The 26,832-nt window shown below is 44.8% G+C and overlaps 1 protein-coding gene across 5 annotated transcripts in view; it reads right to left on the reverse strand.

The window, feature by feature from the left end:
• Nucleotides 1-205: 205 nt before the first annotated feature.
• ical1 (islet cell autoantigen 1-like) overlaps nucleotides 206-26,832 on the reverse strand; it is a 35,834-nt gene continuing 9,207 nt past the window's right edge. For 4 of the 5 annotated variants that reach the window (XM_066687552.1, XM_066687554.1, XM_066687553.1 and 1 more), the window contains 9 exons: nucleotides 16,857-16,982; nucleotides 16,325-16,423; nucleotides 14,441-14,526; nucleotides 10,467-10,516; nucleotides 10,029-10,097; nucleotides 9,313-9,432; nucleotides 8,186-8,479; nucleotides 7,737-7,850; nucleotides 206-3,331 (listed from right to left, as the gene is read on the reverse strand). In XM_066687552.1, the coding sequence (XP_066543649.1) occupies nucleotides 3,216-3,331; nucleotides 7,737-7,850; nucleotides 8,186-8,479; nucleotides 9,313-9,432; nucleotides 10,029-10,097; nucleotides 10,467-10,516; nucleotides 14,441-14,526; nucleotides 16,325-16,423; nucleotides 16,857-16,982 (1,074 nt within the window). In that variant the 3' untranslated portion in view covers nucleotides 206-3,215. The remainder of the gene's footprint in view (nucleotides 3,332-7,736; nucleotides 7,851-8,185; nucleotides 8,480-9,312; nucleotides 9,433-10,028; nucleotides 10,098-10,466; nucleotides 10,517-14,440; nucleotides 14,527-16,324; nucleotides 16,424-16,856; nucleotides 16,983-26,832) is intronic. The other variant, XM_066687555.1, reaches the window with a different exon arrangement.

A 26,832-nucleotide genomic window follows, 5' to 3' on the forward strand; every position in this document is an offset into this window, starting at 1 on the left:
ACTTCAAAATGTTGATTTATATTGTGTAACATACTTGTACTGTTGTAGTCCTCTTCATACCTGAACAACCACAGAGAATCAGTGCAGACATGGGTTTAATAATTCAGTAGACAAAGATTCCTAAACATTTTGTACTTATTATTTATTATATATATATATATATATATATATATATATATATATTACAAATTCCAAGATCTGAGCAAACGCACAACAGGTTTTATTTAAATACAGGTATCGTTAGAAAAAGTGTTCGATTCAAAGTATCTGTGATTGCCTTGGAAATACATTCTCCCCTGTGTAAAAGGAAACCTCAGTATCCCCCCTTCACTGAAACAAAGGAATGAAAATACTGCATTCATTCTTTTTTAAATCATAAATCCAGAATTACGTTAAAAAAAAAAAACCTTGAAATTCCAGTTTAAACTACAAAACGAACCAGGCTTATAAAAGCAAGAGCTGAAATTCATATAAAACATGCTCTGTTCACAAGGCAGGGCTGAAAAGAGCGCTGGGACATTGTAAATACCCCTGTTCCCAGCCAGATCCAGGATGTGTGATTAATAGTGACACACATTGCAAAACTCACACACAAGGATGAAGTCTAGAGCAGCACTGACAGAGCCTACATCTTTATCAACCTGTGCCCACTGGAGCCCGAACAGCAGTGCGTACAGAAGGTAGGAACTGGCCCAATGGCAATCAGTCCTTTGAGGAATGAATTTAACCACCGCAGTGATGAGGACAAATGCAATTGCCAGCCCTAAGAGCCTTGTTTGGAGATGGATTGGGGACGAGACTAATTGGAGTTCTTCCCCCTTGCTTACATTCATATTAAAATATCCATCTTCCCGGGCCTCACAGGAGAGAGGGAAGGCACGAACTCGATCAGCACTGTGGTCTAGGCGGCTGCTAATGCGTTCTCCAGTCAAGCACTTTCCCGTCATGTAAGGTAGAGGCCCAGAACATGTTTTATAATTTCACTGAAACAACTTACCAGAAGAAACAAATCAAACAAAGAAAGAACAAAACAAAACGCATCAAAGCCAGCTTGTAACAGCAATCAGTTTCTTGTGGATATAATAAATAGCTCTGCGTTTGTCCAGCTGTATAGAGTCGTGTGGGCAGTGAGGCAGTGGCTGTATAATATGACCTGTGGGGAAAAGCCTTGCACTGCCTGCACAATATACACATCCAGTGTGGGATACAGTCACTGGATTGCTAGTGGATATTTTCAGTGTTCATAGACTTTTTTTTTTCTTCAGTAGAATTTCACCCTATTTTTGTGCAAACATTTTCTTTCTTTTTAGCAGCAGACATCTTAGACTCTCAAAATCAAAGCCCCCCCACCACCCCCTTGTGCATCCCTCTGAAATTAATTCTACGGCAGCCCATTACGCTTTAAAATAAACACACGAGCGAGCTATTAAGAGTGGAACCCGCTGGCTTACTCTCCTCCTTCAGCTTGAATGTTTTTCATAGATATCAACCTGCAAAGAAGCGAGTTCTCCAGTCTGCTGTAACCCAGGCAGGTTCATATTCACATTTCTCACACTGGGCTCAGGGATTTGCACTCGTATGTTTGAATTGTAAGGGTTAGACAAAGATGTGTTTATTGTCTATAGGTGTTGAGCAGCAAGCACAGTTAATTGCGTTGTCCGCCCCATCTCAAAAGTCAGTTTTTATATTATATTCAGTGTTTAGCAGCGGACATTTTAAGATCACAGATTAGCTGATCTCTGGCTCATAATCCTGGACTGTTGGAGGACTCTGAACTGCTGATCAGTGAGCCTTGCCAGAAGTTCAGACCCCCTGCCTGTCACTGGCATCAGCGCCTTAAATCCCCCTTCAACCTCCAATCACCTGGTTCCTCTTCCAGTTCAATAATTGCAACAATCTTAAGCATTAAAAACGAATATTGTTGTAAGAGATGTATATCCCTGAATCTGAAATCAGTCTATGCTTCTCATAGATTGGAACAGTGACAGAACCCATTACCCTCCGACAATCCTGCATTTCTATTTAAGATGAGGCATCTTTGACGGCTCCCCCTGTTCCTCGTTTCACATTAAACTGAGCGTCTGCCAGCGGAAAAACAAAAACCTCTTCACTGAAACACCTGTGGCGTCAATGCTGTTCCCTCAGCTACTGGAATCTGCACTAACTCTAGAAGTCATCATACTCATCTATATTGATATGCTTTAGATTTGTTTGTGCTAAACTATACAACTTAAAGTTAAGGATAATTATAATAATCCCTTTTATACCCCCCCCCTTGTTATTCACAGTCATTTGAAGACCGGTTTAAACCAGCAGAGCCACGCATAAAAACAATACACTGCCCAATCGCCAGTCTGGTATGTGAGCCCAAAGCAGTCAGTCTGTTCTGGATGTTCAGCTCTCCCCATTTGCCTGCTCTAAACTATATAAAGGAGTGGGAAAAACAATAATCCAGTTTAGAACCTCACACTTCTGCTCTATTCCTCGGGACTCACGAACACCAGAAGTGTAGGCGAACCGCAAGCGATTCTCAAAATAAGTTCTAGAAACATGACTTAAAAACAAAAACTACCAATCAGACAAAATGGTATTAAAACATCCCACTTCCCTTTGACCAGAGCCCCTTCTGCTAGTGTATAAAAACAAAAACAAACAGACCAACAAAAACCACAAACCCCATCATTCTGCGACACTTTGAGACAGAAAAGTTGCATTAAACTATTTAATTGAAAATGCGCTTTAATTTCCCCCCTGGAATGTCGTTGGAGAGGTGGTCGCCCAACACCGCGCACTGAAGCCAATTCGCTAGTTAAGAGAACAAACGGCTGTGTTTAATACTCAAGTTACTCAATACTTCAGGTGTAACGCACCTGGCCACAGGGGTTCAACTGGAGCTTTCCAGCGCCGAGTCAACGGAAGAGATGCAGGAGTACGAAGCGTTAAAGTCCCGCCCATGTGTCCACTCAAAACCGAAACTAGACGCAGTGAACTTTCAGGGAGGCAGGGGAGGCCCAGCTTTGTGTGGGAATCCCCTGCCTTTCAGTGGTCAGTCCCGTCTCAAAGCGTTCGGGAGTCATGGGGCCAGGTGGCAGCTCTGCCCACAACCAAACCAGAGCGCCGCGGCCCCTGGGTGGCACACTGGCGTTGGTCCTCAGGCTGGCTGGTGTTGCTCGCACTGTCCTCACTCCCCCGCCAGGCCCAGGGCAGCCCTCGCCTCAGGCGTTCAGCAGCTCGTCGTCGGAGCGCCCGATTGCGTCCGGGTTCGACAGGGGGTCCAGGTCTGCGAACAGGTTGAACCAGGCGGACATGTCTCTGGACGGGGCTTTGGAGGCTGCGGGGGAGAGGGAAAGCAGCGCCAGGTTAGAGAGCAGCTGCAGGAGCACAAGATGGAGATGACAACACAAGCCCTGGCACAGCGCTCCCAGCACGGTGCCTCAGTTTCATCAGCACCTGGAAGAGACATTGTTTGTGTGTGAAGATATGAAACGAGTGGGAATTTAGTCTGTGCCCAGGGGTTCTGTGAAACCTTAGCATTTGACAGTGACAGTATGTGAGAATGGGCTTCAAGTTTCACCCTGGAGCAGCAGCAGGTCACCGTTACCTGTGTGGCAGCTTACCACGGTAAATTTGCATAGATTTACAATGCATTGCCAGGGTTTCCAATCCTTCTCCATGTTTTAACACTATGACTTTTATATGCTCTCCTATATTTAACTGTGAATTTACCATAGTCTACTACAGACTTCCCTGACTTACATAAGGGTTCCATTCCACATCAAGTCATAAACTGCTTTCGTATCCTTTGCATGAACACATTTATGCGATTACCACACAAAACTGGACATAAAATGGCGGCTGGGCAGACGCTGGTTACTGCAGGACGCACGCTGGGCCTCCGTGACGCGCCTCCCTACCTGACTTACATTTTTTGTAACTCGGAAACTCATAAAGGGAATTCCGATGGGAATATTTTAAGTCGAACGCAAGTCAGCCGTTACGTAACCTGATGAGCACCTGTACAGGAAATGTTTATTAAGACGGGGTTGGAGAGCTACAACAAAAGGAATCTACTCAACTTTGATACCTTCCCACTTTTCAATTCACTAAATATTAAAATGTGCAAAGGAGGAAATAAAAAATGGAGAGAAATGCTTCCTGCTCCTTGGAAAAATTAGTGCATTGGCAGCATTTGAGTAAGAAAACTTCCTTGAATTGAATCATTCAAACAAGAAAAGAGCAACGCAGTCTAGAAAAAACTTTTTCAGTGTCCTCTCCAGCACAGCCGCTCTCTGGAATCCCGCTGAGAAGGTCCAAGTTCGTATAAATATACCGGATCAAATAAATAAATAAATACATGAAAGATAAAACAGATCCCAGGGTTCTCTTGTTACCCAGACTGGCTGCAATGCCAGGACAAACTCCTCAGGAAGGGGGAAACATTTGCAGGGCAGGAGGGGGAAAAACAAACAAAAAATCACAATCACAGCAGGTAGAAATTTACCCCAAAACAAGCGCAGTGGCATTCAGCACCACAGGGGCGCAGTACAAAAGCGCTTTTCAGAGCTGACTAAGTGTTTTAAAGGATTATACATCATATATAAAAATCAAACTAATAATACAGCCGAGTACACAATGAATGAATGCTATCTGAACTTCTAATGCAGGTCTGGACCTCTTCCCTGCGATGAAGTCATTCCAAGACATTTTTTATTTCCTTCCCCCATCTCTCAACCCATGAAGGTGAAAGACAGCTCAGCAGTGATAAATATTTCACATCCTTGCAGTGGCCAGCTCCTGTTTCCAAAGTAGCCAATCCCATAATGTGGCACAAAGCTGCACAGCGCGGTAAAGTGATCCGTGTAGCCGCATGATGTCAGGGCCTTTTAAAACTGCAATGGATGAGCCGGGCCGCCTCCGGAGGATTCCCTCTAATGGCCTTCCCTTGCTATTCCGATAAAAGCACTAATTAACCACACAGATGAGCTCACCGTCAGCGCAGCACCTTTCTAGTCCAGTTTAACCACAAGACAAATGACCCTGCCAAGGAGTTTGGACACACGTATGAAGACGTGTGGCGGCGGCGGCAGCAGTGCTGGCTGGAAGGGCACTGAGCAGCCCTCACAATCTCTATCCACTGAACTGCAGTGGTCTGTCCTCTGGACCAAAACCACCTTCCTACACGAGCAGTTCTTCTCTTCAAGCCAAGTAACTTCTGTTGGTCTTACTGTCCCCTGGCACTGTCCTCTAGGAGTTGCCAAAGTCAACTGTTGCCAAAATATCACCGAAATACAACAATGTTGGGGAAACTTCAGGAACTGTTTTTTTTGTTTTCAAATGTTTCAAAATGCCACAGGAAATAAACGTGGAAAAAAAATCCAGTCAGATCAAATTCCATTAGAGAAAGGGATCAGAGTTAGTTAGGCTTTGTCCTCATCTAAACCTGATGTGGGATTTTGCTCGATTACGCACCATAGGATTTAATTAAACGTGAGTTTATTTTATTGAAGTGTGTTAAGATGTATTCATAAGCAAGGTATTTACCCCCTCGTTTCAATAGAGACAAAATCTACATCATTGAGATAATTATTTCCTGGTAAATAAGGAGAAGATAGAGCAGGTTCATAAATACAGGAAGCCCACAGTCACATTTCTCTCACCTCTGCCTAGAAGTTACTGCCAGGGTCACTAGACCACAAGTGGCTGTTATTGACTTCAGTCAAAAGCGCCACCTACTGGTTAATCTGTGAAAAATGCAGAAATACTGCTGCCTAGGGCTCAACTTTCTTCTTAGTGGAAAACCTAGACAAGATTTTGTAGCCAAATATAATAGGGCATCAACTGAAATGACAACCAGAACAAAAAAACACAGCCTGGACCCTGGTGGTTCTGGCGCCGCCCACAAAAAAAGTGTGTATGACAATTTACACGTGTTTATCTGAACACAGGCCAGAGCTTTAGATTAGCTTTAGATTAGTTCCTACTGTTCAGTTCCAATTCCACACAAATTCAATCCTCCATTCCTACTCCAATTCTTTAATTGACATTCTTCATTTCCAGAATTGACCTTAACACTGCTATACACACACACCCACAAAAGTATCACTAGAAAATGAAATATGAATTTAAAACTTTTCTAATGCCTTCATTTTAATGTTACTTCCTGACTCTGGATTTCAGTGTTCGACCCTTTAAGCTGGAGCAGAGCTGGGCTAATTCTCACACTGGCACTGGACGCACGTTCAGGGATCAGCTAATGAATGGTGTGTGACGGGAGACGGGGGTCTTCGGGGCTCTGGGAGCGGCGAGGGGTGGGAGTGGGTGGGAAAAGCCCTTGAGTGTGAATGCGAGGGGAAAGGTGTTTGAAAGTGTGCAGTCATGCAAGCTGCCGCTGGCAGACACAGACTGCAGCGCTGCCTCTGAACAAACAGCCCTGCGCCGTCGTGCCACTGCTTTTGTGAACGCGGCGCACACACTGTTCACACGAAGCGTTGCTGCGGCCTTGTCCAAACCCGCCGGCCCCGCTCGGCCCCATGAATAGCCGCTGCCATAACAAACCCAGGCATCATTTCTCACTCCAGTTGGCTCGGGTTTTTACCATTACACAACGGCTGAAACCCCTCGAACGCTTTGGTTAATGAGGAGTTTCGGAACATTAGTTCAGAGGCTTGGACCTGCAGGCTCAGAGAGGTAGGCCCTCACAATCAGATATTCCTCACACAACTGACTGTGCAGATATCACATTAAAAATGGCTCTGTTTAACCTTCACCCTGAGACTTATCACACACTTTGGTTAATCATGTTTTTTTTCCTAAATGTCCATTGCTGCCATTATCTAAGACTATTCAACACAAAGAGTGACATCCTGCAGTGGATTCTGCTCCAGGTGAAGCGATAGTCTCGTCAGAGAGGGCTATGCATTCAAAGATAGGTGGAACTGGAAAAACAGAAAGGGGAGTAAACATTTTTCCCTCAGGAATTTGAGAATCTTTCAGTCCCGCAACACGGCCGCGCCCTTGTTTTAGAGACGCATCGGCTTTCCGTGACGCACAAAGGCGAGCTATAACAAGTGCTGGTGTTTGTGCCGGCTCTGTTTTGTGCTTGGCGTTGTGTTGCACACGTCATCACTTTGTGAAGGCTGCTCATTGCAGCACAATAGAGCTCAGCCATTTCAGTGTAGGGAATTGGCACTCACTTCTACTGGACAATTTCATCAACAGAAACAGAAGGTAAAACCAGTCACTGCCTCCAGACTCTGGAAGTCACGAGGAGGATTCGCAGTCACAGTCTTCAGTGGCAATTAACAATGATCACAAGACGGGGTGCTTTGATAGCAACCACCACTGGGGTTACCTAGAACTGAGTTAAACAGCCTCATGATCTCTGGTTACAGTGAAACATATCGGAGTTTTACTGTAGGGAATAGTTAGCAACACACTGCCCAGATTCCGTGTTGGTGTAAATGGCCGGGCGGGACCCACATGTGTAGCAGCTGAGAAAACACTTCTCTGCATATTTTAATTGAATTCTCATGTAAATTGTACTGCTTCTTTAAATTTGAACAAGCACCTAAATAACAGAGTCTGAGATTGTGTCGTTTGTAGCCCAGGGCTGGAACACAAACAGACAAACAGAAAAGGTCCAGAGGCAACGGTCAGTGTGTCTGGGATTAAATGCAAGACGACCGGGCAAACGTCATGTTATACAAGACTGCACTATTGCCCCTGGGGGCACTCACCCTTCTGTGGCATCTTGGGGGTACTCTGGGGGGGCTGGGGCAGGTTGAGGGGTTGAGTTGGGGGCTGCGGCATCTGCAGGGGCTGAGCCTGGAACATGGGGGGGGTTGTCCAACCTGGGGGCAGAAGATCAGGGAAGCAGGAAAATGGATGAAAGTTATTCCCTGCTGATCACTGCACATCACTGCGTCCGTTAGCTAATCGGCAATGCTCTTAATTAAAACTGCTGAAGTCAATTTGGGTGGGAATTGTACTTAAAAAAATAATTTAACTTAAAAATTATTAATTTTGCTTTGGTGTATTAATACACACATTATAAATGAATGTGTTTAAAATACAGGCATCAGTCAATAAAAGAGCCAGGAATGAAGCGCTCGTCTCTGGGAGATACAGTATATAGAATTGGTGGTTCTCTGAAATGTGAGGACGGGGGTCCCAGGCCCGCGCTGACCTGTGGCACTGAGGCTGCTGTCGAGGAGCTGTGACGGCAGGAAGCCCGTGGGGCTGGAAGGCTGCTCGGGTGAGAAGGCGGCGGCGCTGGACGGCGGAGCGGCGGCGAAGGCGGCGGAGGCAGGGGCGGGGGCCGGGGCTGGGCTGGCTTCGAAGCTGCCGAAGGCGTTGTGCCACTCTCGGGTGAACTCGTCATGGCCAGCAGGGCCTGGGCTCAGCAGCTCCCGCAGGAAGGACAGGTCACTCTTCTCCACGTCCTCTGCCTCAGCCACATCGGCGAGCAGGTCCCTAGGCACTGGACACGAGGGGAGAACAGAGGGTTGCAGCACGGCAGAGACTCCTAAGGCGGTACCCTGCATTTCAGGTTTGACGAGCTCAACCCTCACAAGAAAATCTGATGTTAATTATTAAACATTTTTTCTCTATTCTGCTGAAACCCTATGCTTTTGACCTCCAGGATGATACTCCTGTTGTGTGCAAGTGTTCCCTATATAAAGTACAGTTTCAGAAGCAGGTGATATGAGTACACTGAGCCGTGCTGCACTTTCTTCCTCCCGGGAATCTGAAAAACACTGTACAGAACCCGTTTCCCCTGAATACAGTTTACATGATCAAAGCCTACCAGTCTTACACCTCGAAGGCTTGTATTCCTGAAATGTGCGCCTTCTGGCACCTCTTTGGAAATGCAGGTTAAACTATTCTCCACTCAGAAAGCAAGAGAAGGCAGAAAAAGAAGAAAAGCATTTTCACTTGATAAGAAACGCCGCATACGACTGACGAGAGAAACCGCGGCTAAGCAAGATCCAGCGCGACGTGCTTTCTACTGGATTAACCCAGTCACCCAAACTCTTTTCACCAGGATTAAAGATAGGCAAATCAGATGGTTTAATGATTATACCATGCAGGCATTTCGGGGCTGGAACCAGAGCAGAGATCGATCCCCAGATGGGACACTTAACTTCTCATAGCCTTTGATCCTCATCTTATTTTAATTGTGGCGCTTAGGGGCTTATACACTGTCAAATGCATTCCTAAACAAATGCAAAGGAACCAGAAATGAAGGCATTCTCGATTAAATGAGTCAATTTCAGTGCCCACCACCAAAACAAATCTCTCTGGTATGTTTACCCATCTGACAGAAGGGTGGGAGCTGGCCGCTGGCTGCGGGGGGGCTGGGGGGGCGGTTGGGGCTCATTAACAGGTCCTGCTCGTGGCTCGCCGTTGTCTCCTGCACCTCTCCGTGTCTACCTGTTAGTTCACATCAGTCATGAGCCGGGCTCTGCAGCTGGTTAGGAGGCGTGCTGATGGTAACAGGGTCTGAAGAACCCCCTTTAATGCGTTTTACACCAATGGCTAGCATTTATTAAGGGAAAAAACCTGTTTAAAGACATGTCTGGAAAATCAGAGTGCTGCCTTTCATATGTGTGTGTGTGTGTGTGTGTGTTTTCAGCTCTAATCAAAGACAATGTTCAGTCGACTTTTATCATCAGTGCGGATGGACACGGATCGATCAGAGTGCTAATGACTTCTCAGCTCCTAGACTGTAAAACTCAGCGAGGAAACAGAGGCTGCATATTGAGCAGAGAGGTTAACAGATTCAGATATTGGCATTGAAACATCACCTGGATTCAAAATAATCTAACATTTTGAGGTTCAATTTGACATTTTAAGCAATACTTTTTAGCTGCCTCTTTTTTCTTCTTCATATTAGCTCTTATTAGCTCATATTACACGTGCACTTCACTCCTTCAGATCCCACGTTATTGCTCCCACAAAGGTGATACAGATCATGTCACGTCACGTCCAGCGCCTCGAAGGCCCAGCTTTCAGACAGGCTTACTCACCAGAGTCAAGGCTGGCACACAGAGAGCTGTGGCTGTCTTTGCTTTGTCCGTCAGCATCCTGGGCTAGAACTGAGAACCAACGAGAAAAATCAGTACAACAATAAACCGAGGTGGGTTACAATTATGGAAAAACACTAAAAAAAAAAAAAAATCTATGGCGGTTTGTTAAATCTCCAAGGCTTAGTATTATAATGGATATTCCTGTGAGAGACTTAAAATAACTATTAGCAACCAAATGAGCAAGATGAAAGGATGCCCGTTTAAACTGCAGTTTATTACCAATTATTTACCATGGCCTCTTATGACTCAGACTCACAGCACCTCTGGCGTAATGTCCCTAATTATGAGTATGTTTGCAATCATGCTGCCTTTACTTGGGGAAGTTTTGGGAGTACAGGTAATCCTGAAAAGTGAAGGTCTGCCAATGCCAGCACATACCTGCTTCTGTTCCGGGTTCTGCAGGCTTATCTTCGTCCAGAGAAATCAGTCTAAAACACAACGCCAACACAGGTTAAGGTACTGGCTCGGATGAAAGGTCATCCTACGGTCAGGTGAAAGGGTTTTGGAGAAAGTCTGGGTGAAGATCAACTCCAAGAGCCCTAGGAGTTGAGGGAGCAATGTCTACACCTGGGTAGTCAAGGCCACTCGGTGCTCCACTCCACAGTTCATAACATTACCAAACAGACTTTCTCTACAGTCCTGTAGAATCTGAATGGAGTTTCAGGATGTTTGGTCAAATTTCATTTAACATTATTATGATTATTATTGATATTTTAGAAAGACATTTTCTGAAACCCCGACACCAATCCAGAAGTGATGAAGACAAGTCAGATGTGCTCTTTGAAAAGTGTGCCGTCTTATTCCACACTGTGCTGTCCTGAGAATCAGACACACTGACAGATGCTAGGACCCCCTACCCATAGAGACCCCACCTATGCCCGGTCAATTGTGCTGCCAGTAACATAGCCAAGAGTGTAGTGGTCACATCCCAGGAACGGGGACTTTTACCAAACAAGTAGCTCTGTAACCCTAATTATGTAACCCTAATGATATCTAAGTTTAGACAGTAATGCCAAAACCTCACAAAACACCCTAAAAGGCAGCTGCTGTTCTTCTGTCTCTAAATAGGGATACATATTTTCATAGTTGAAAGGTATTTGCCATAACAGTTGCTGTTAGGGTTGCTTACTTCCATTGTTTACTTCTGCTGTCCCTACCCACACTCGAAAGCTTTAATTAGCATTGTTAATACATGTTTGTTTCTCCGTTAACTCCCTGAAGGCCGACAATGAATCATTCATTGCATAATACTACTTGTTCCATTCAAGAGATTATCTTTAAAGTACACAGCCATGCACCTGTCAGTGTAATTACGTAGTTAGTATGCCATCGTTTAATTATTCAACTGAGGGACACTTGTTTGTAGAGTTGTTTTTAAAAACAGACTCCCAGGACAACTGGGAAAGGAGTCTCTCTTTTCAGGTCATGAGATCTGAATTGAGAAACAGACGTCTATGAACAATGCTAGTTACAGCTTGTAAGGCAGGTAAGGGCCAGCAGGAGTCATTGTTGAAAGAAAGCAGGCCCAGTTATTGTGAAACCATATGCATGCAAGGACAGGCTTCCTCCATTCCAATATATTGAATATCTAGGGAATGCGGTAAAAGCACATGTTTTAATACAAGATGTGGTAAAGAACTAATCTTCCTCTCGACACTGTGTATCCCAGGTAATGTTCCGGTCAGGTGTGGGTGAACGTACTTCTGTGTCACTCTATACCCAACTTAGAAATTGGCAACAAGGTAGCTTCATTAGGCCACTCATAGCAGCTTTTTATTAAGCAGATCAGTAGCTTCAATTCTTTAAGAGGTCTCTTAACTGAAGAACCATTTGAACATTTAACGTTCATTTAGATGCAATAAAACTGGCCCTTGACGCCTACACCCTCTTAGTCCTCTGTTGCAAAATGGCAGTGTGTAAAGTTGGGCCTGTAGCTTTAACGCATGCATTCTGTCTGCAAAAAAATAAACACTTAATTTATGCACTGCTTCAATCAGGTGAAATTAGAAGTGAATGAAGCTAAATATCAAACCCTTGCGCAAGGCTGTCTGGGAGTTTTGATCTGAAAGTGTTTAGGGAGGAAACCTACTCTCAGGTCCAATGCAAATACAGCGAGGACGTGACCAACAAGTGTCAGCCGAGAAGAAGGGAATGACAGGGCATGAGTTTAACTGCCTTGATCCTCCTCCAGCCACACCGACATGTCAGCTAGTTTGGCACAGCTGCAGCCAAGCATGGATCATTACGATGTCCTGGTTAAGCCGCCATCTTGGGCCAAGGCTCCAGATGAAGAACTGTGCCCTGCCATGCAGACACAGTGTAGGAGGATGGCTGGCATTACTTTGCAGATTTCCCAGAGTAGAACCAAATACAGAGAGCTGAACGGAGAGCTCAGTAATTGAATAAGAGAGCTGTCAAACTGGCTTCACTGCGTGGGGGGGGGGGGTTGGTTAATTTTACCGGGAAGTTCGATATGAAATAACAGAGGTTCCTATTATCTGGAAATTAATTCGAGAGGGAGAGACGGGCCTAAAACAATCACGCGCCATCAGGCTCAGTGAGCAAGTGACGGACTGGCACACTGACTGACCCGCCTGCTTGATTGCCGGCCTATCGCATTCCTCTGCTCTCCATGTAGAGACTGCCATCCTCCAGCAGGAAGAGGTTAAACACTCTCCAGGTCTATGGAGTGACAGGACATGCCATGCTTTTGTTTCACTCTGCTGTACTTCAACAGGCAGTATTGCATAAAAGCCTCTCTCTCTCTCAGGAAGCTGCCCTGAGCTACAGCCTAACCCTGTTCATAACCCTTCTCAATCCTAAAGCGGTTTTATTATTTTTTTCCCAAGGTTCACAGACAAGGGTGATTTTAAAATATATACAATAAAACACAACGTTCAGTCTCTTATTCTGTACAATTACAAGAGGGGCCAAAACTCCTGCGGTTCCTTGTGTCAGCTGTGGCTGGAATGTTCCCAGGAATCGTGAGAGAAACCTGTGTCGATGGCGGGTTACATTTCAAGGACGTTCGCAGGGGGACTTACCACACATTTAATATTACTACTTCACAGAAAGGTTGCTTATTTCATGTTTACTCTTTTTCCTTATCACACTTATTATAGTACAATACCTGCAGCAACTGAACTGAAATACTAATAGAGACACTTAGATCATTTAACAGAAAATAAAGCTGTGCCAGTGCTTAAAAAATAAAGACGGTACCATATATATGTGGAATGCATGTGCAATTAAAAATGCCATTATAATAAAGTAAATGCCATTTGAAATGTGTTCGTTTTTAATTGTTGAAACAGCAATCATAATTGCGAGTGCTTTTAGAGATCTGATGTAAAAGGACTACATTTTGAGTGGGAATCTGGATTACAGATACGCCATACCTGTATTAAAAAAGGAAACTGCTCAGACTCCTAAAGCCCATCTGTTCGCTCCCTTCGAGACTTTCAGGGCATTCAGACTAACCGCAGAAATGACATTTTTAAATGGACAACGCATGTGTGAGCACAATTCTTCACAAGCAACATATGACGTCCGTTACTTACGCGCGGTTGAAGAGGGCTCTGTAACGAACCGCGTTTTTGATGAAAACAAAACTGAAAGGCGGCATAAAAGACAAGCAAAGAAAAGATGAGGGAAAATTGCAGAAATCAAACTAAGGCAGGAGCAAAAGACATGCAACAAGGGCAAAGAACAGGGACAGAAAGCAGAAATAAAAGCAAAAGCAGATGTTACATGCACTTACGACAGCAAACATTAACAGGATCTTTCAAACTGAGCAACACGGAAGAGAAAGTTTTCTACCCATCGACTAACAAGTCTGGTTGCCTAAATGAACAGATTCTGATACTCCCTTAGAAAGATACAGGTCTGTGGTTCACAGGAATGTATCAGACTCCCAAGATTGCATTTATAAAGCTTTATAAATCCTAAAGCTTTTAGGATTTACTCATCAGAAATATGCATTTAAACCTTTTAAACACATTAAGCTTCAGACGGGAATCCGCTGATGACATCATATTGAGTCGAAAGGTGCACCAAATTCAGGTATGAATAGGAGTTCCTTATTAAACTCCTTGTGGATGTTAAACTGAGGAATAGAACTAAACCATGTTTGACTTTTTATTGTACGCAATCCCTCCAATGCAGTCCCATTTAAGGGAAGATACGATTGAATAAACACATCCTTAAAAAACAATACAGAGCCATGTTTAGGTGGAGTATATACTTGTCATGTCTGTGCTTGAGTTCACAGGAAGACTGATTTCCTTTTAAGCCAGGATGGAAGAATTAAAAGAGCAGTTTAACAGGCTTGCAATGGTGGTTTTTTCCCTTACTTGTCGATGTCCTTTTGCATAGGGCTGTCCTTCTTCTCCCCCTCTATGAGCTCATCAGCCAGTTGGTCTAGTGGGTCCCGCAAATCCTGTTGCACATCAGAGAGAGAAGAGCACTGTTATCTAAACATGTGGATATTCAGTGTTGGATCAGGAGCCAAATTAGCAATCATACCCAAAACAACCAAAGTAGTGAGAATGCATTATTTATTACAGTCATCATATTTAAAACACTAGGAAACGGCCATTGAGATTGCTAATCTCAGCACTTAAAGTCTTCACTCACGGAGCAGAAAAACACATTTTCACTGGCCCTCTCTGTACACAGTATGATGTACTTTAAGAACTAGGGCAAGAAATGAAGGAAAGGAAGCGCAGTCCTCAGAAGCACAAACCATAGCAGAGTACACAGAATCTGTCCCCTTGGACCCTTTCCACATTCTGTTGTTACAAACTGCAATTTTGATGCATTTAAACTGAGTTTTTCATTTGATCTACACTTTCAATGCAGGGGAAAAGGGAGGGCGGGAGGCAGAGGACCATGCCAAATCAATTAAAAATAAAAACCTGAAGTCTTCATTAGAGCAGTATTCACCCCCTTTGCTATGACACTCCTAAATAAGCTCTGGTAACCAGCTGCCTTCAGAATTCACACAATAAATAGAATGGAGTCCGTCTGTGTGCAATAAAAGTGGTTCACGTGATTTCAGATTAAATGCACCTTTCTCTGTAAGGTCCCACAGTTGGGTAGTGCGTTCAAAGCAAAGACACTACCATGAAGACCAAGGAGCTTTCAAAACAACACCTAACAAGCGTTTCCTAACTAGCGTTAACTATTTTTATAAAGGCACATTGTTTGTTTTTCAGAATGAATTATGGATCTGAAGATAAAAGACGAAGCATAGATAAGGAACAAATCGACCTTGAATAGGAGTAGATTATGCAATGGTTTCTGGAGTGTGCACACATTCATAACCTCACGACAGGATAGCAAAATATTGAATAATACACTGGAAATCAGAGAAACACCTCCTCCAAATGTAATCGTCTACATCCCATTAGCATGCAGGGCTGTTCTCTGAAATACACAGAATATGGTTTTATTTTTATTTTTATTTAACCACCTAGAAAAGGTTATTATTTCAAGACTTAAATCTGAGGAGGGTTTCTGATGTGCTGTCTGGAGTAAATCAGAGGATACATGCTCCACCAAAAGGAACAAAACAAAAACTAGAACAAAGGTCAACTAACCCAGGTGTGGCAAACCCAGACATATGCCAAGCCACCGTACTGAGAGACTTTCGGTTTCAGAGGAAAATGTTTCACTTCATTTGCCACTTGGTAATATTTTCTTTTCATGATCAGATTTATCATTAGATCTTAACTGAGTCCAATCAACTGTAAAAGCTACAACCCCTAAAAAGAGAGCAATCATAAACAGTTGAATGTATTCAGTATGTGAGTATAATAATTCAGTTCTCTGTTTGGGAGGGACAGTTTCAGCAGCCTCTGATCGCAGGTACCAAACACGGCTCGTTACTTTCAGCGACAAAAAAAGACTGTGAATGAAAAACAATGGCCAAGCAAAGTACATACCCTGTATTTTCAGGGGAATACAGCCGGACTCCCATGCAAACTTACTGTGCTAAACTTTTATAAGGGTACATACTGGATATAGTGGTTATTGAAGATGGACCCATAATGAAATCAGACTTTCAGGAGGGTGATTATATTACTTTCCCTGCAATTCTTCCTGTCCTTTTCAACCCTTCTTTCCTTTAGTCGATCCCTTCATTCCTCTCAGGTTAAACAAGTTAATTTGTTACCCTAATTCGCTCCGAGAGTAAATTAATTATGAACCAATGGGCAGTGGACCGATTAATGTACCTTCAGTGTAGTGAACTCATAAGGAATGTAGCCCTTGAATGCTTCGTGGATCTCGGACATCATCAGGGCCGTTTTCTCCCAGAACTGGAGCAGCGTGGTCTGTCAGGGGGAGAGGACGAACACAGCGCTCAACACAGACACCTAGCGCAAGTGGCTTTTCCTCACAAGAGCCAATTGTATAGATTTGCAACATATACACCTAAGACCTTGAGCATCCAATCAAAGGAACTGGTATAGAGGTCTGTTACTTTGCCCACAATAATAATAATAATAATAATAATAATAATAATTCAATTTGGTTTACCACAGAAGTGAGGCTCCAATAATCTGATTAAGCTATCTGAAGAGACGCTTATTAAAAGCCCTTTACATACATGTACTCAGAGCACAATATGGCCACCAGCAATCAGGGACACTAATGTCGTCTGTCCGCAGTCACACAGGCTTAAATAATTGAAGACAATGGAAGGCGCTTCCTCTCTTCTTCCTTCACAGCAGGCAAAAGAGATCGCGCAAAAGCCCTGCTGATTACCTGGTAAGTGCCCAGGGAGTGGGAGAGCATGTTACAGCGGCTGGCCCCCAGAACGTCCACTTTCTGACACACGTCGTTCTTCAGCTTGTCAAACTGGGTCTTGGTGTTCCTCACCTGGGCTTGGACCTGAGGGGGAAAGACACACCAGGATTGAGGTCCTCCAAAGCAACAGATCTGACCTGCCACCATTGACCCAAGGTACAAGTTCCCCCAGAGACACTGCTTGGATGAAAAAAAATGGCGAGCTAACCGTACTTTTCAGCACTGTGTCACATGCAAAATGACCAAAAGCATTCAGTTTGAGTTGGATGGATGAGGTGTTCTCTTTGTTTAGTGTGTAGTCACTTGGACCAGAGGGAAAGGGCTACTATATTCAAGGCAATTGGTTTTTCAAACACTACAAGTTTAGCCACATTATCCACACATTACAGTGGATTACGGGACTCTGTGCCAGAAGGTGGTAAGATGCTGAGAAGTCCTGAAGCTTCCCAATCAATTACAGTTGCCACCGTGTCCTTGGTCATTTATAGTGGTTACAATGTAATAGGACCTTAGCATGCACTAGCTTGATCGAAATTGCAGTTTTAATTCAAACCCTGCCAAGCCTGGCCCCCACTCTGTCAGTCACTCGTCCTTCTTCCATCACAACTCGCCTGCTGTTTTAGCATTTAATCTGCCTCGCGTCTCTTTACAGACTATTTCATTCTGCTTGGGGACAATATGCAGATTGCAATCTTTTCTGATCCCTTTGCCCCCCCCACCCATCCATTGTCGTATTTCCTGGGCTCAATTATAGGAAATCATCTGGACCTTGAGTCGTTATTTTTGGGATTACTTTTGGACACCAAGCAGACAGGTTAAAGAGCGGACAAGGGGCTTCCAACCTGCAGGCAAAAGATGGGATTAGCGGCACAGACATCATTAGCATTCATAGCGTGAATCTGGAGTCTGCCTGCCCCCCCAGCCCCTTCTCTCAGTTCAGAGCTCTCTGCTGCGGACCAGGGTCATCAGAGTAATTGGACCTGGCAAGTGTACAGCATGGCAGGTGGTACAGGGCGAGAGCACAGGCCACTTCAGACAGCCATTGTTCAGAGCGGCAGACACATTAATACACTGCACATACAGTACAGCTGAATACAGAAAGCCCAGGGCCCCGCGCCTGCCGAGAGCCAGACGTGATCGCCATGCATTCGCGACCTGCCTCTCTGCCTGCTGGAAAAACAGCAGCTCTGCAGGGAGAGATCAGGCCATGTTAAACAAGCCAAGGAGCCTGCTTTCCCCAAACAATGATTTCATGTTTTTTTATCTGTGTGTGTGTAGGTATGAGTGTAGCAAGCACAGAAAATGTGTTTCTCCCCAAGTTCACCTTCAGCTCAGTGCCTAAGAAGAAGATCTCTTGCAATAATACGTTTCAAGACGAGACAAGAGTGAAAAATACCCAATAAACTGAACTTCCACTCTTTCGAAGCACGTGCTGAAGTAACAGTCTATTGCACACATTCGGTCATCACTTCGAAGGCATCCCACACTACACTGGTACATTCTTCACTGTGTGATGGTGGCCACATGGCTACACTAGGCCCGATTAGTGTTTGGTTGGTCTGCCTGCTGGGGGTGGTGTATACTGACCAAACAATAGCACCTTTTCCTCTAACCAATTCTGCAGTATGGTAATAGGGGTCAAACTGCTACAGAAGTCTTGTTCCTACATTAAGTACAAGCAAAATTAAGCTATAAAGGCAATGCACTGATTAATGAATGCATCGCTTTCTCTTTTTTAGCTGTATTTTATTCAAGAGTGTTTTTCCTTCAAAGGGGACTTCCCCTGCTATCTCATTGTTTGGGACCCTAAAGGCAAAAATCCAGATAGAAAAGATGGAAAGATGGAAAACTGTGTGTGACTACGTTATACATTCAATCATAACTATTACTTGACCCATTCCCGAGCTGCCCAGTAATTCCATTCAATTCTTTCCTAATCAATGCAACAGCTGTATTTTATAATCAATAATAGAATAAACAGCAACCACACGAGCCTCAGTTAAGACTCACAAGTCACTCCACAAGGCGTGCGTTACAGCCAAACCACATTACAGAGTGCGGTCTGTCTCAGCTGCCCCTCTGCTTCCTGCCCCACTCCCTGCTTCCAATTTGATCATGTGTGGTACTGCCACATTTAATTTGGGCTCTTGACCTAGCTGTGAAGGGGGCTTTGTTGGAAAGTACTCTAAAATTTCTGTCTGGAAAGAAAGGTGCTATAGAGGCCTCTGTTATTTGGATATGAACAAAGCTTCTTGTTTAAAAGCTTGAGAAGAATATCATAAAATAATAAAAATAGGCTTTTAAGTTTGCACTGAAATGTGTTAAGTGATGCAGGTGATTTGCTTATTTATTGATTGATTGATTGATTGATTGATTGATTGATTTCACTTTGGTCGGGTCGTTTTCGAGATCAGTATGCAAGACACAGCAGTCGTGCTCAAAGCAGCTACAACCCAGACATCCGTTCTGCGCTTTAACTCGGAGCGCAGCATAATGGAGGCCACGCACATGAACTGGGGGAACTGCAGCTGCTTCCTGTGCGTTCATTCTCACTGAAGAGGACTGTGGAAAGTGGTTGAACGGGGATACTCTCTAAGAACCCCCCCCCCCGAAGCACAAAGCTGCGTCCAAGTGCGGCTCAGACAGGCAGTGAGCAGAATGAAGATTTTTCCCAGTGGAGGTGTCTAAAAAGAACCACCTTTTCTTTTTCAGACTACCCTGGGCCATTTGTGCACAGATATCAAAGGCAGAACAGGAGAGGGAGAGAGAGAAAGAAAGAGAAAGAAGGAGGGTGGCAAGGTCCCTCAGCAACTTGTTACTTTAAGAGCTGCTACCTCAGGCTTGTAAGAGCCTTATTCAGGGGTAAAGACCTCTTATTAAAACCGAAACGCTCTCTGGAAATACAAAGGCCTCCGTCCTATCCACCAAGCAAGGTAAGCTAGCATTCACAGCACCCCTGCACACCAACCAATAACACAGGAGGCTAGTTCAGCTTCTTTTATTATCTCTAGGTTCCAATCAATGTGGAGGTGTATTTCCAGTTACTGTTTTTGTGGGGATTTAATGAGGCAGTTCTAAAATACACATTAAAGATTTATACAGTGGCTCAGGGATGCAACTCTGCATCTCAAACTCAAACTGGCGGCCAGTCAGCCTCCTGTGCACCGACTACAAGATACTGGCCAAAGCACTGACGCTCCGGCTGCAGCGGCCACTCCCTCAAGTCGTGGGTCCCGACCAGGTCTGTGGTGCCCGGGGGAGATCGGCGGCCGACAACGCCATGCTGCTCAGGGATGTCGTGGCCTACTCGAACGAGAGAGGGCTTCCCCTGGTCCTAATCAGCTTGGACCAGGAGAAAGCCTTCGACAGAGTGGGCCACGAATACCTGCAGCTTGTTATGGAGAGGATGGGTCTCGCTCTTGGCCTGAGGAAGTGGGTCAAGATCATCTACAGCGGCCTAAGCAGCAGGGTCCTTGTGAACCGCCACCTGACCGAACCATTTCCGGTCAGGTCGGGGGTCCGGCAGGGTTGTCCCCTGTCGGCCCTGCTGTACGTCCTCTGCTTGGAGCCGTTCATGCAGGCGATCCGCCGGGACGTCCGGGTGACAGGTTTCCATCTCCCGGGTTCCGGCGGAGAGCAACTGAAGGCCCTGGCCTATATGGACGACGTGGCCGTGGTCTGCACGGACGCTCCGTCCGTGGCCAGGGTCGAGGAACTGCTGGACGGCTTCTGCAGGGCGACGGGGGCCGCTGTGAACAAGGCCAAGAGCGAGGTCTACCTCTCCAGGGCATGGCCTGTCGGCCGGGGCCCGCCGACCGTGTTCCCTGTGAAGCCGTTTATCAAGGTTCTGGGGATCACGATCGACGGGACCAACACGGGCACCCGGAGCTGGGAGGAGGCCATAGCAAAGGTCCAAAAGAAGATCCACGGCTGGAGCACAAGGACCTTGACGATGGCTGGTAAGGTGCTGGTCGTAAAGGCCATCCTCTTCCCGATACTCCTCTACGTAGGAATGATCTTCCCCCCAGACAAGGGTATCGCAAAACTAGTGACCCGAATTATATTTCGGTTTGTCTGGGGGAGCAAAATGGAGAGGCTGAAAAGAGTGCAGATGGTGAAGGGTACCCTGGATGGAGGTAGGGGGGTCCCGGACGTTGTGCGGCTGATAAAGGCGCAGGGGCTGGCCTATGTGGTCAAGAACATCCAGGCTGCTGGCAAGAAAGTGAGTTTCATGAACCGCTTTTATTTTGCCAGCAGCCTGAGACCATTCGGCCTCTGCGCCATGGATAACACCAGGCCGCACTCGTGGGATCCCCCGCCGTTCTACAGGGCGCTCCGAGCCTTTGCGCTCGAAGTAGGCCTCCATAAAGTCGTGCTGGCCTCCTGGGATTATAAGACCATCTGTAGTCAGATGAGATCTGCCCAGGAGACCAGCCGGATAGAAGATTTCCCTCCCGAAACCTGCCGGTTTATCTGGGCTAACGCTACGCACGTTTGCCTCACGAACACGCAAAAAGATGTCTCCTGGATGGCTGTGAGTCGGTGTCTCCCCACCCGAGTGTTCATGCACAGAAGGGGCATAGCTCCTTATGACACCTGCCCCTATAAGGGTTGCTTGGGGAAGGAGACGGAGGCTCACATATTTAGTGAGTGCCCCTCCGCACACAGGGTCTGGCTCCTGTTTTCTCCGTTCCTCCACAGGTTCGCCGTTCCTGCGCGGGCGACCGCCCAGCAGATCCTATACGGTCCAGCCAAGGGAATCTCTACATCTACCTTGAGGTGCTGGTGGCGTGTCGTCTGCGCAGTGAAGCAGGCACTGTGGGAGGGACGGAACATCTGTTTGTTTAATAAGCAGGAGCTGGACCCGATCGTCATCGCGCGGAGGGGCATGGTGTTTGTAAAAGACTACGTCAATCTGGAGGTCCATCAGAGGGGCAAGGAGGAAGCCTTTAAGAACTGGCGCATACAAGATCTGGGGGAGCTCAGGATCCCATGATGGGACCCACCTCCGGGGACGGTTAGTTCCCCCTGCTGGAGCCCGAGTCCAAGATCTTTTAAAGATCTTTTAAAGATTTTATGAATGATTGTTTTTAAAAGAAGATTTTAAATAACGAATCTTAATTGTTTTTAAAGATTTAGTTGTTTTTAAATCACATTGTTTAGGGTTTTTTAGGTATAGTTTTGTTATATTTTGTTGTCAGATACATTGACCGTTTTGGGTTTAATTTAAAATGCATTAGATTTTTTTTGTTTGTTTTTTATTTTTTCCTTTTAATTGTTTTTTTAATTTGTCTAATGCATTTTCAGTTATTTTCAATGTATTTGACTTTTTTGTTGGTGTGCAGTTTTTGCTTTTATCACGTTTTGTTTATTTGATTTGAGCACATTTATTTTAAAAGTTAATTGTTTTAGTTTTGTTAAAATCACAAAGATTTTAAAATTTTTAAGTGATTTTAAGGATTGATATGTCAATGTTTTTAATCATAAGTATTAAAAATTGAATTGTTTTTATTGATGAAAAGAAAATACTAAATCCAATAAAATAGTATTTTCTTTTTCAGACTACCCTGGGCCATTTGTGCACAGATATCAAAGGCAGAACAGGAGAGGGAGAGAGAGAAAGAAAGAGAAAGAAGGAGGGTGGCAAGGTCCCTCAGCAACTTGTTACTTTAAGAGCTGCTACCTCAGGCTTGTAAGAGCCTTATTCAGGGGTAAAGACCTCTTATTAAAACCGAAACGCTCTCTGGAAATACAAAGGCCTCCGTCCTATCCACCAAGCAAGGTAAGCTAGCATTCACAGCACCCCTGCACACCAACCAATAACACAGGAGGCTAGTTCAGCTTCTTTTATTATCTCTAGGTTCCAATCAATGTGGAGGTGTATTTCCAGTTACTGTTTTTGTGGGGATTTAATGAGGCAGTTCTAAAATACACATTAAAGATTTATACAGTGGCTCAGGGATGCAACTCTGCATCTCAAACTCCCTGTGTCCTGCCTCAACCAGACGGGCGTCCTTCAATCATCCCCCCAAGCTCTCAATTAGTTAATTGAACCAATTATTCACTTAACTGAACTAAGCCTGTGAAATTGATCCTTTCCTAGGTCGCTAGGCTGTGGTTTTTGAGTACTGGATTTGAGCATGACCTAGTGCAAGGCTATTGTAAACTGCATCAAATAGCGTGCTTCCAACTTCGAACACAAACCATGGGTGCATCCATAACAGCAAAAGGGGGCTTCTGTAGCCAATTGGTAATGTTAAAACTGACTGAGCTAGACTTACAACTTGTCAAAAACAGTCAGGGCGATGTACACTCGCCTAAAGGATTATTAGGAACACCATACTAATACTGTGTTTGACCCCCTTTCGCCTTCAGAACTGCCTTAATTCTACGTGGCATTGATTCAACAAGGTGCTGAAAGCATTCTTTAGAAATGTTGGCCCATATTGATAGGATAGCATCTTGCAGTTGATGGAGATTTGTGGGATGCACATCCAGGGCACGAAGCTCCCGTTCCACCACATCCCAAAGATGCTCTATTGGGTTGAGATCTGGTGACTGTGGGGACCAGTTTAGTACAGTGAACTCATTGTCATGTTCAAGAAACCAATTTGAAATGATTCGACCTTTGTGACATGGTGCATTATCCTGCTGGAAGTGGCCATCAGAGGATGGGTACATGGTGGTCATAAAGGGATGGACATGGTCAGAAACAATGCTCAGGTAGGCCGTGGCATTTAAACGATGCCCAATTGGCACTAAGGGGCCTAAAGTGTGCCAAGAAAACATCCCCCACACCATTACACCACCACCACCAGCCTGCACAGTGGTAACAAGGCATGATGGATCCATGTTCTCATTCTGTTTACGCCAAATTCTGACTCTACCATCTGAATGTCTCAACAGAAATCGAGACTCATCAGACCAGGCAACATTTTTCCAGTCTTCAACTGTCCAATTTTGGTGAGCTTGTGCAAATTGTAGCCTCTTTTTCCTATGTGTAGTGGAGATGAGTGGTACCCGGTGGGGTCTTCTGCTGTTGTAGCCCATCCGCCTCAAGGTCGTACGTGTTGTGGCTTCACAAATGCTTTGCTGCATACCTCGGTTGTAACGAGTGGTTATTTCGGTCAAAGTTGCTCTTCTATCAGCTTGAATCAGTCGGCCCATTCTCCTCTGACCTCTAGCATCAACAAGGCATTTTCGCCCACAGGACTGCCGCATACTGGATGTTTTTCCCTTTTCACACCATTCTTTGTAAACCCTAGAAATGGTTGTGCGTGAAAATCCCAGTAACTGAGCAGATTGTGAAATACTCAGACCAGCCCGTCTGGCACCAACAACCATGCCACGCTCAAAATTGCTTAAATCACCTTTCTTTCCCATTCAGACATTCAGTTTGGAGTTCAGGAGATTGTCTTGACCAGGACCACACCCCTAAATGCATTGAAGCAACTGCCATGTGATTGGTTGATTAGATAATTGCATTAATGAGAAATTGAACAGGTGTTCCTAATAATCCTTTAGGGATTGAGTGTATAACTCGATTATTTTTGGCACCCTGGTTTCTAAATCGTTATAAAGAATATTCTTTTAGAAATTCCTGTGCCACGTGCAGGATACGGAGAGAAAAGCAGTCCACTTTGATAACCGGAGTAAACAGCAGCCGGTGAGAAGTCATCCGATTCTCTCTGAAGGAACGGCCCCTGCAGCTGCGGCACTGAGGACCGGGGAGCCATGTTTGGCTCAGAACGTTTTAAGCCTTTGATTCTGAATTCCATTATCCCCTTTAGTTTGTTCAGCTTTCCTCATTAAGCCAAACAGTATACTTGAAGCAGTTAGTTTTGGCAGATGGAAGCATCAGATGACTACAACCGTCCTAAGAGGTTGTGGCCAAAAAGCATTTTGAGTTCCTCAGCTTCAGCTCTCATTTTCCTGTTATGATAAGGAACGTGGAGACAATAAATGTTTTTGCAGTAAAAGCTAAATTATCGTGTGTGTTTCAGGCCTTGGGTTTTCATAAAGAGCTATTTCCAGGATAGATGGGCCAAGAATGACGGTTCAAACCCAGGTTTATTCAATCACCCTGTGGAAAAACTTCTCTCAATTGAAAATATTCAGTTTTTTCTGTGGTTTCTAAGAGTTTACATGTCACTACGGGATCTCTTCTTGGTCAGTACTAATAAAAGATCGAGAACATTTAAAAGTAAACAGCCCCACCTAGTGGTGAAATCATAACACTTTCCCATTGGGCTTAACCCCTTCAGATGAAGCACAGCATCTAGACCAAGGGTGGCTAACCCTCGTCCTGGGGAGCCGCAATCCTGCAGGATTTCCAGGTCTCTTAATTACCAATCAATGGATATCTTGAACACAGGGACATTTTGCCTAATTAAGACCCATAATTGGTTCAATTAAGCAGTTAACGATCTGGATAAAACAAAAACCTGCAGACCCTGCGGCTCTCCAGGACCAGGGTTAGCCACCCCTGATCTAGACGGTAGATGTCTAAATGTCTAGATTTGTGGTAATCGATATGGTTCAACATTATGAAGAGGATTGTGCTTTGTCAGTTGCGTTTAGTGTGAGCTGCTCTGTTCACCTCTCTGGCTGAGGTGAAGACAAGCTTGCACTGGTAAAAACTGCTGCATGAATGGCTGGCTAGGAGGCCGTCTCCAGTTACAAAGCCATTGTGAAGAAAGCTATCCGTTGTGCTCTGTTCATGCTGACCAGCCCAGAGACAAACCCCTCACAGAGCTGAGAGGCTGAAGCAGGTTTCTGGTGTAATGCACACTTATTATACAGACTCTGAAGTCACCAGCTATGCCTACAACAATACTGTGCGTTTCTGTAGGCCTCAGTACAGCCAAAGTGAAATATTAATATAGGGGATAGTATTACTTCACTACTATTACAATTAATATTGCTTTGTAAAGTGAATTGGGACAGAAGCACATAAAACCGTAGCAACTCAGTCAGAAGAAGGATATTTTTTAGTAAACTAAAACAAAAAAATGTTAGAACCTTGAATTTCACAGATAAGACTCCGATTGTATACCCTCCATGACTTGGCACTCACAACACGACAGGCCAGGTTGTGTATGTTAATCGCCTCCCATCTCAGTCATGAATTCAGCTTCATTTCTGACATCCTCGGCTCTGGGTCTGCGTTTCGAAGCAAACCTCTGAGCGGCTCTGTTAGCCCCGTGTCGAATTCTGAACACCTAGATCAGATCTCCTCAAAGCGGCCTTTGTTCCCAGCTCGATTCATTCCAGCGAAGGATCAGTGGCCCCAGTGTGGAGTCTCTATCTCGCTTTATTACCCCTCAGACTAGAGTGAGCACAGTTTATGTCAATGCCGATCTGTTTTACAAATCTATGCTGCATTAACAACCTTTTCAAGAGTTACAGCAGAAACAAAGTGCAATCACAGACACACACACATTATATATATATATATATATATATATAAAATTATGAATTAAAAGGACTGGTTTGGTCACAAGGTCATGCACATTTCCACAAAAGATCAGTCTAAAAAAACACACAAGGGCGAGCAGCTGTTTTGTGAAACTGAACTTTCTACCATTTATGGGCAGGAAAAAATTCACTTTCCTCAAAGTAGCTGAGAACCAAAGACCAAAAAAAAAAAAAAAAATGAAAAGAAAGGAAGGCACGAGGGAGGCTGTCTGGTCGTGTTTGGATTTCTCTCGGCTTGACCTCTTTTCTCCGAGCGCAGAGCAAGCCGTGTTTCTATTCAGTTCCTTTCAGTTCAGCGGCTTCCTGTCGCTTTGAAACAGCATCTCGGGCTGCCAAGTGGGAAACGGTGAGCTGTGTTTATCTGAGCAGGGGAGCACGAGGGCAGGCTGAAGGACTAAAATCTGGCAGATACACTGGATTACTTTCCCCACCATCAGCACTTACACATACAAAACTG

This window comes from Amia ocellicauda, chromosome 16 (genome assembly GCF_036373705.1).
Source record: "Amia ocellicauda isolate fAmiCal2 chromosome 16, fAmiCal2.hap1, whole genome shotgun sequence".
Lineage (NCBI taxonomy): Eukaryota > Metazoa > Chordata > Actinopteri > Amiiformes > Amiidae > Amia > Amia ocellicauda.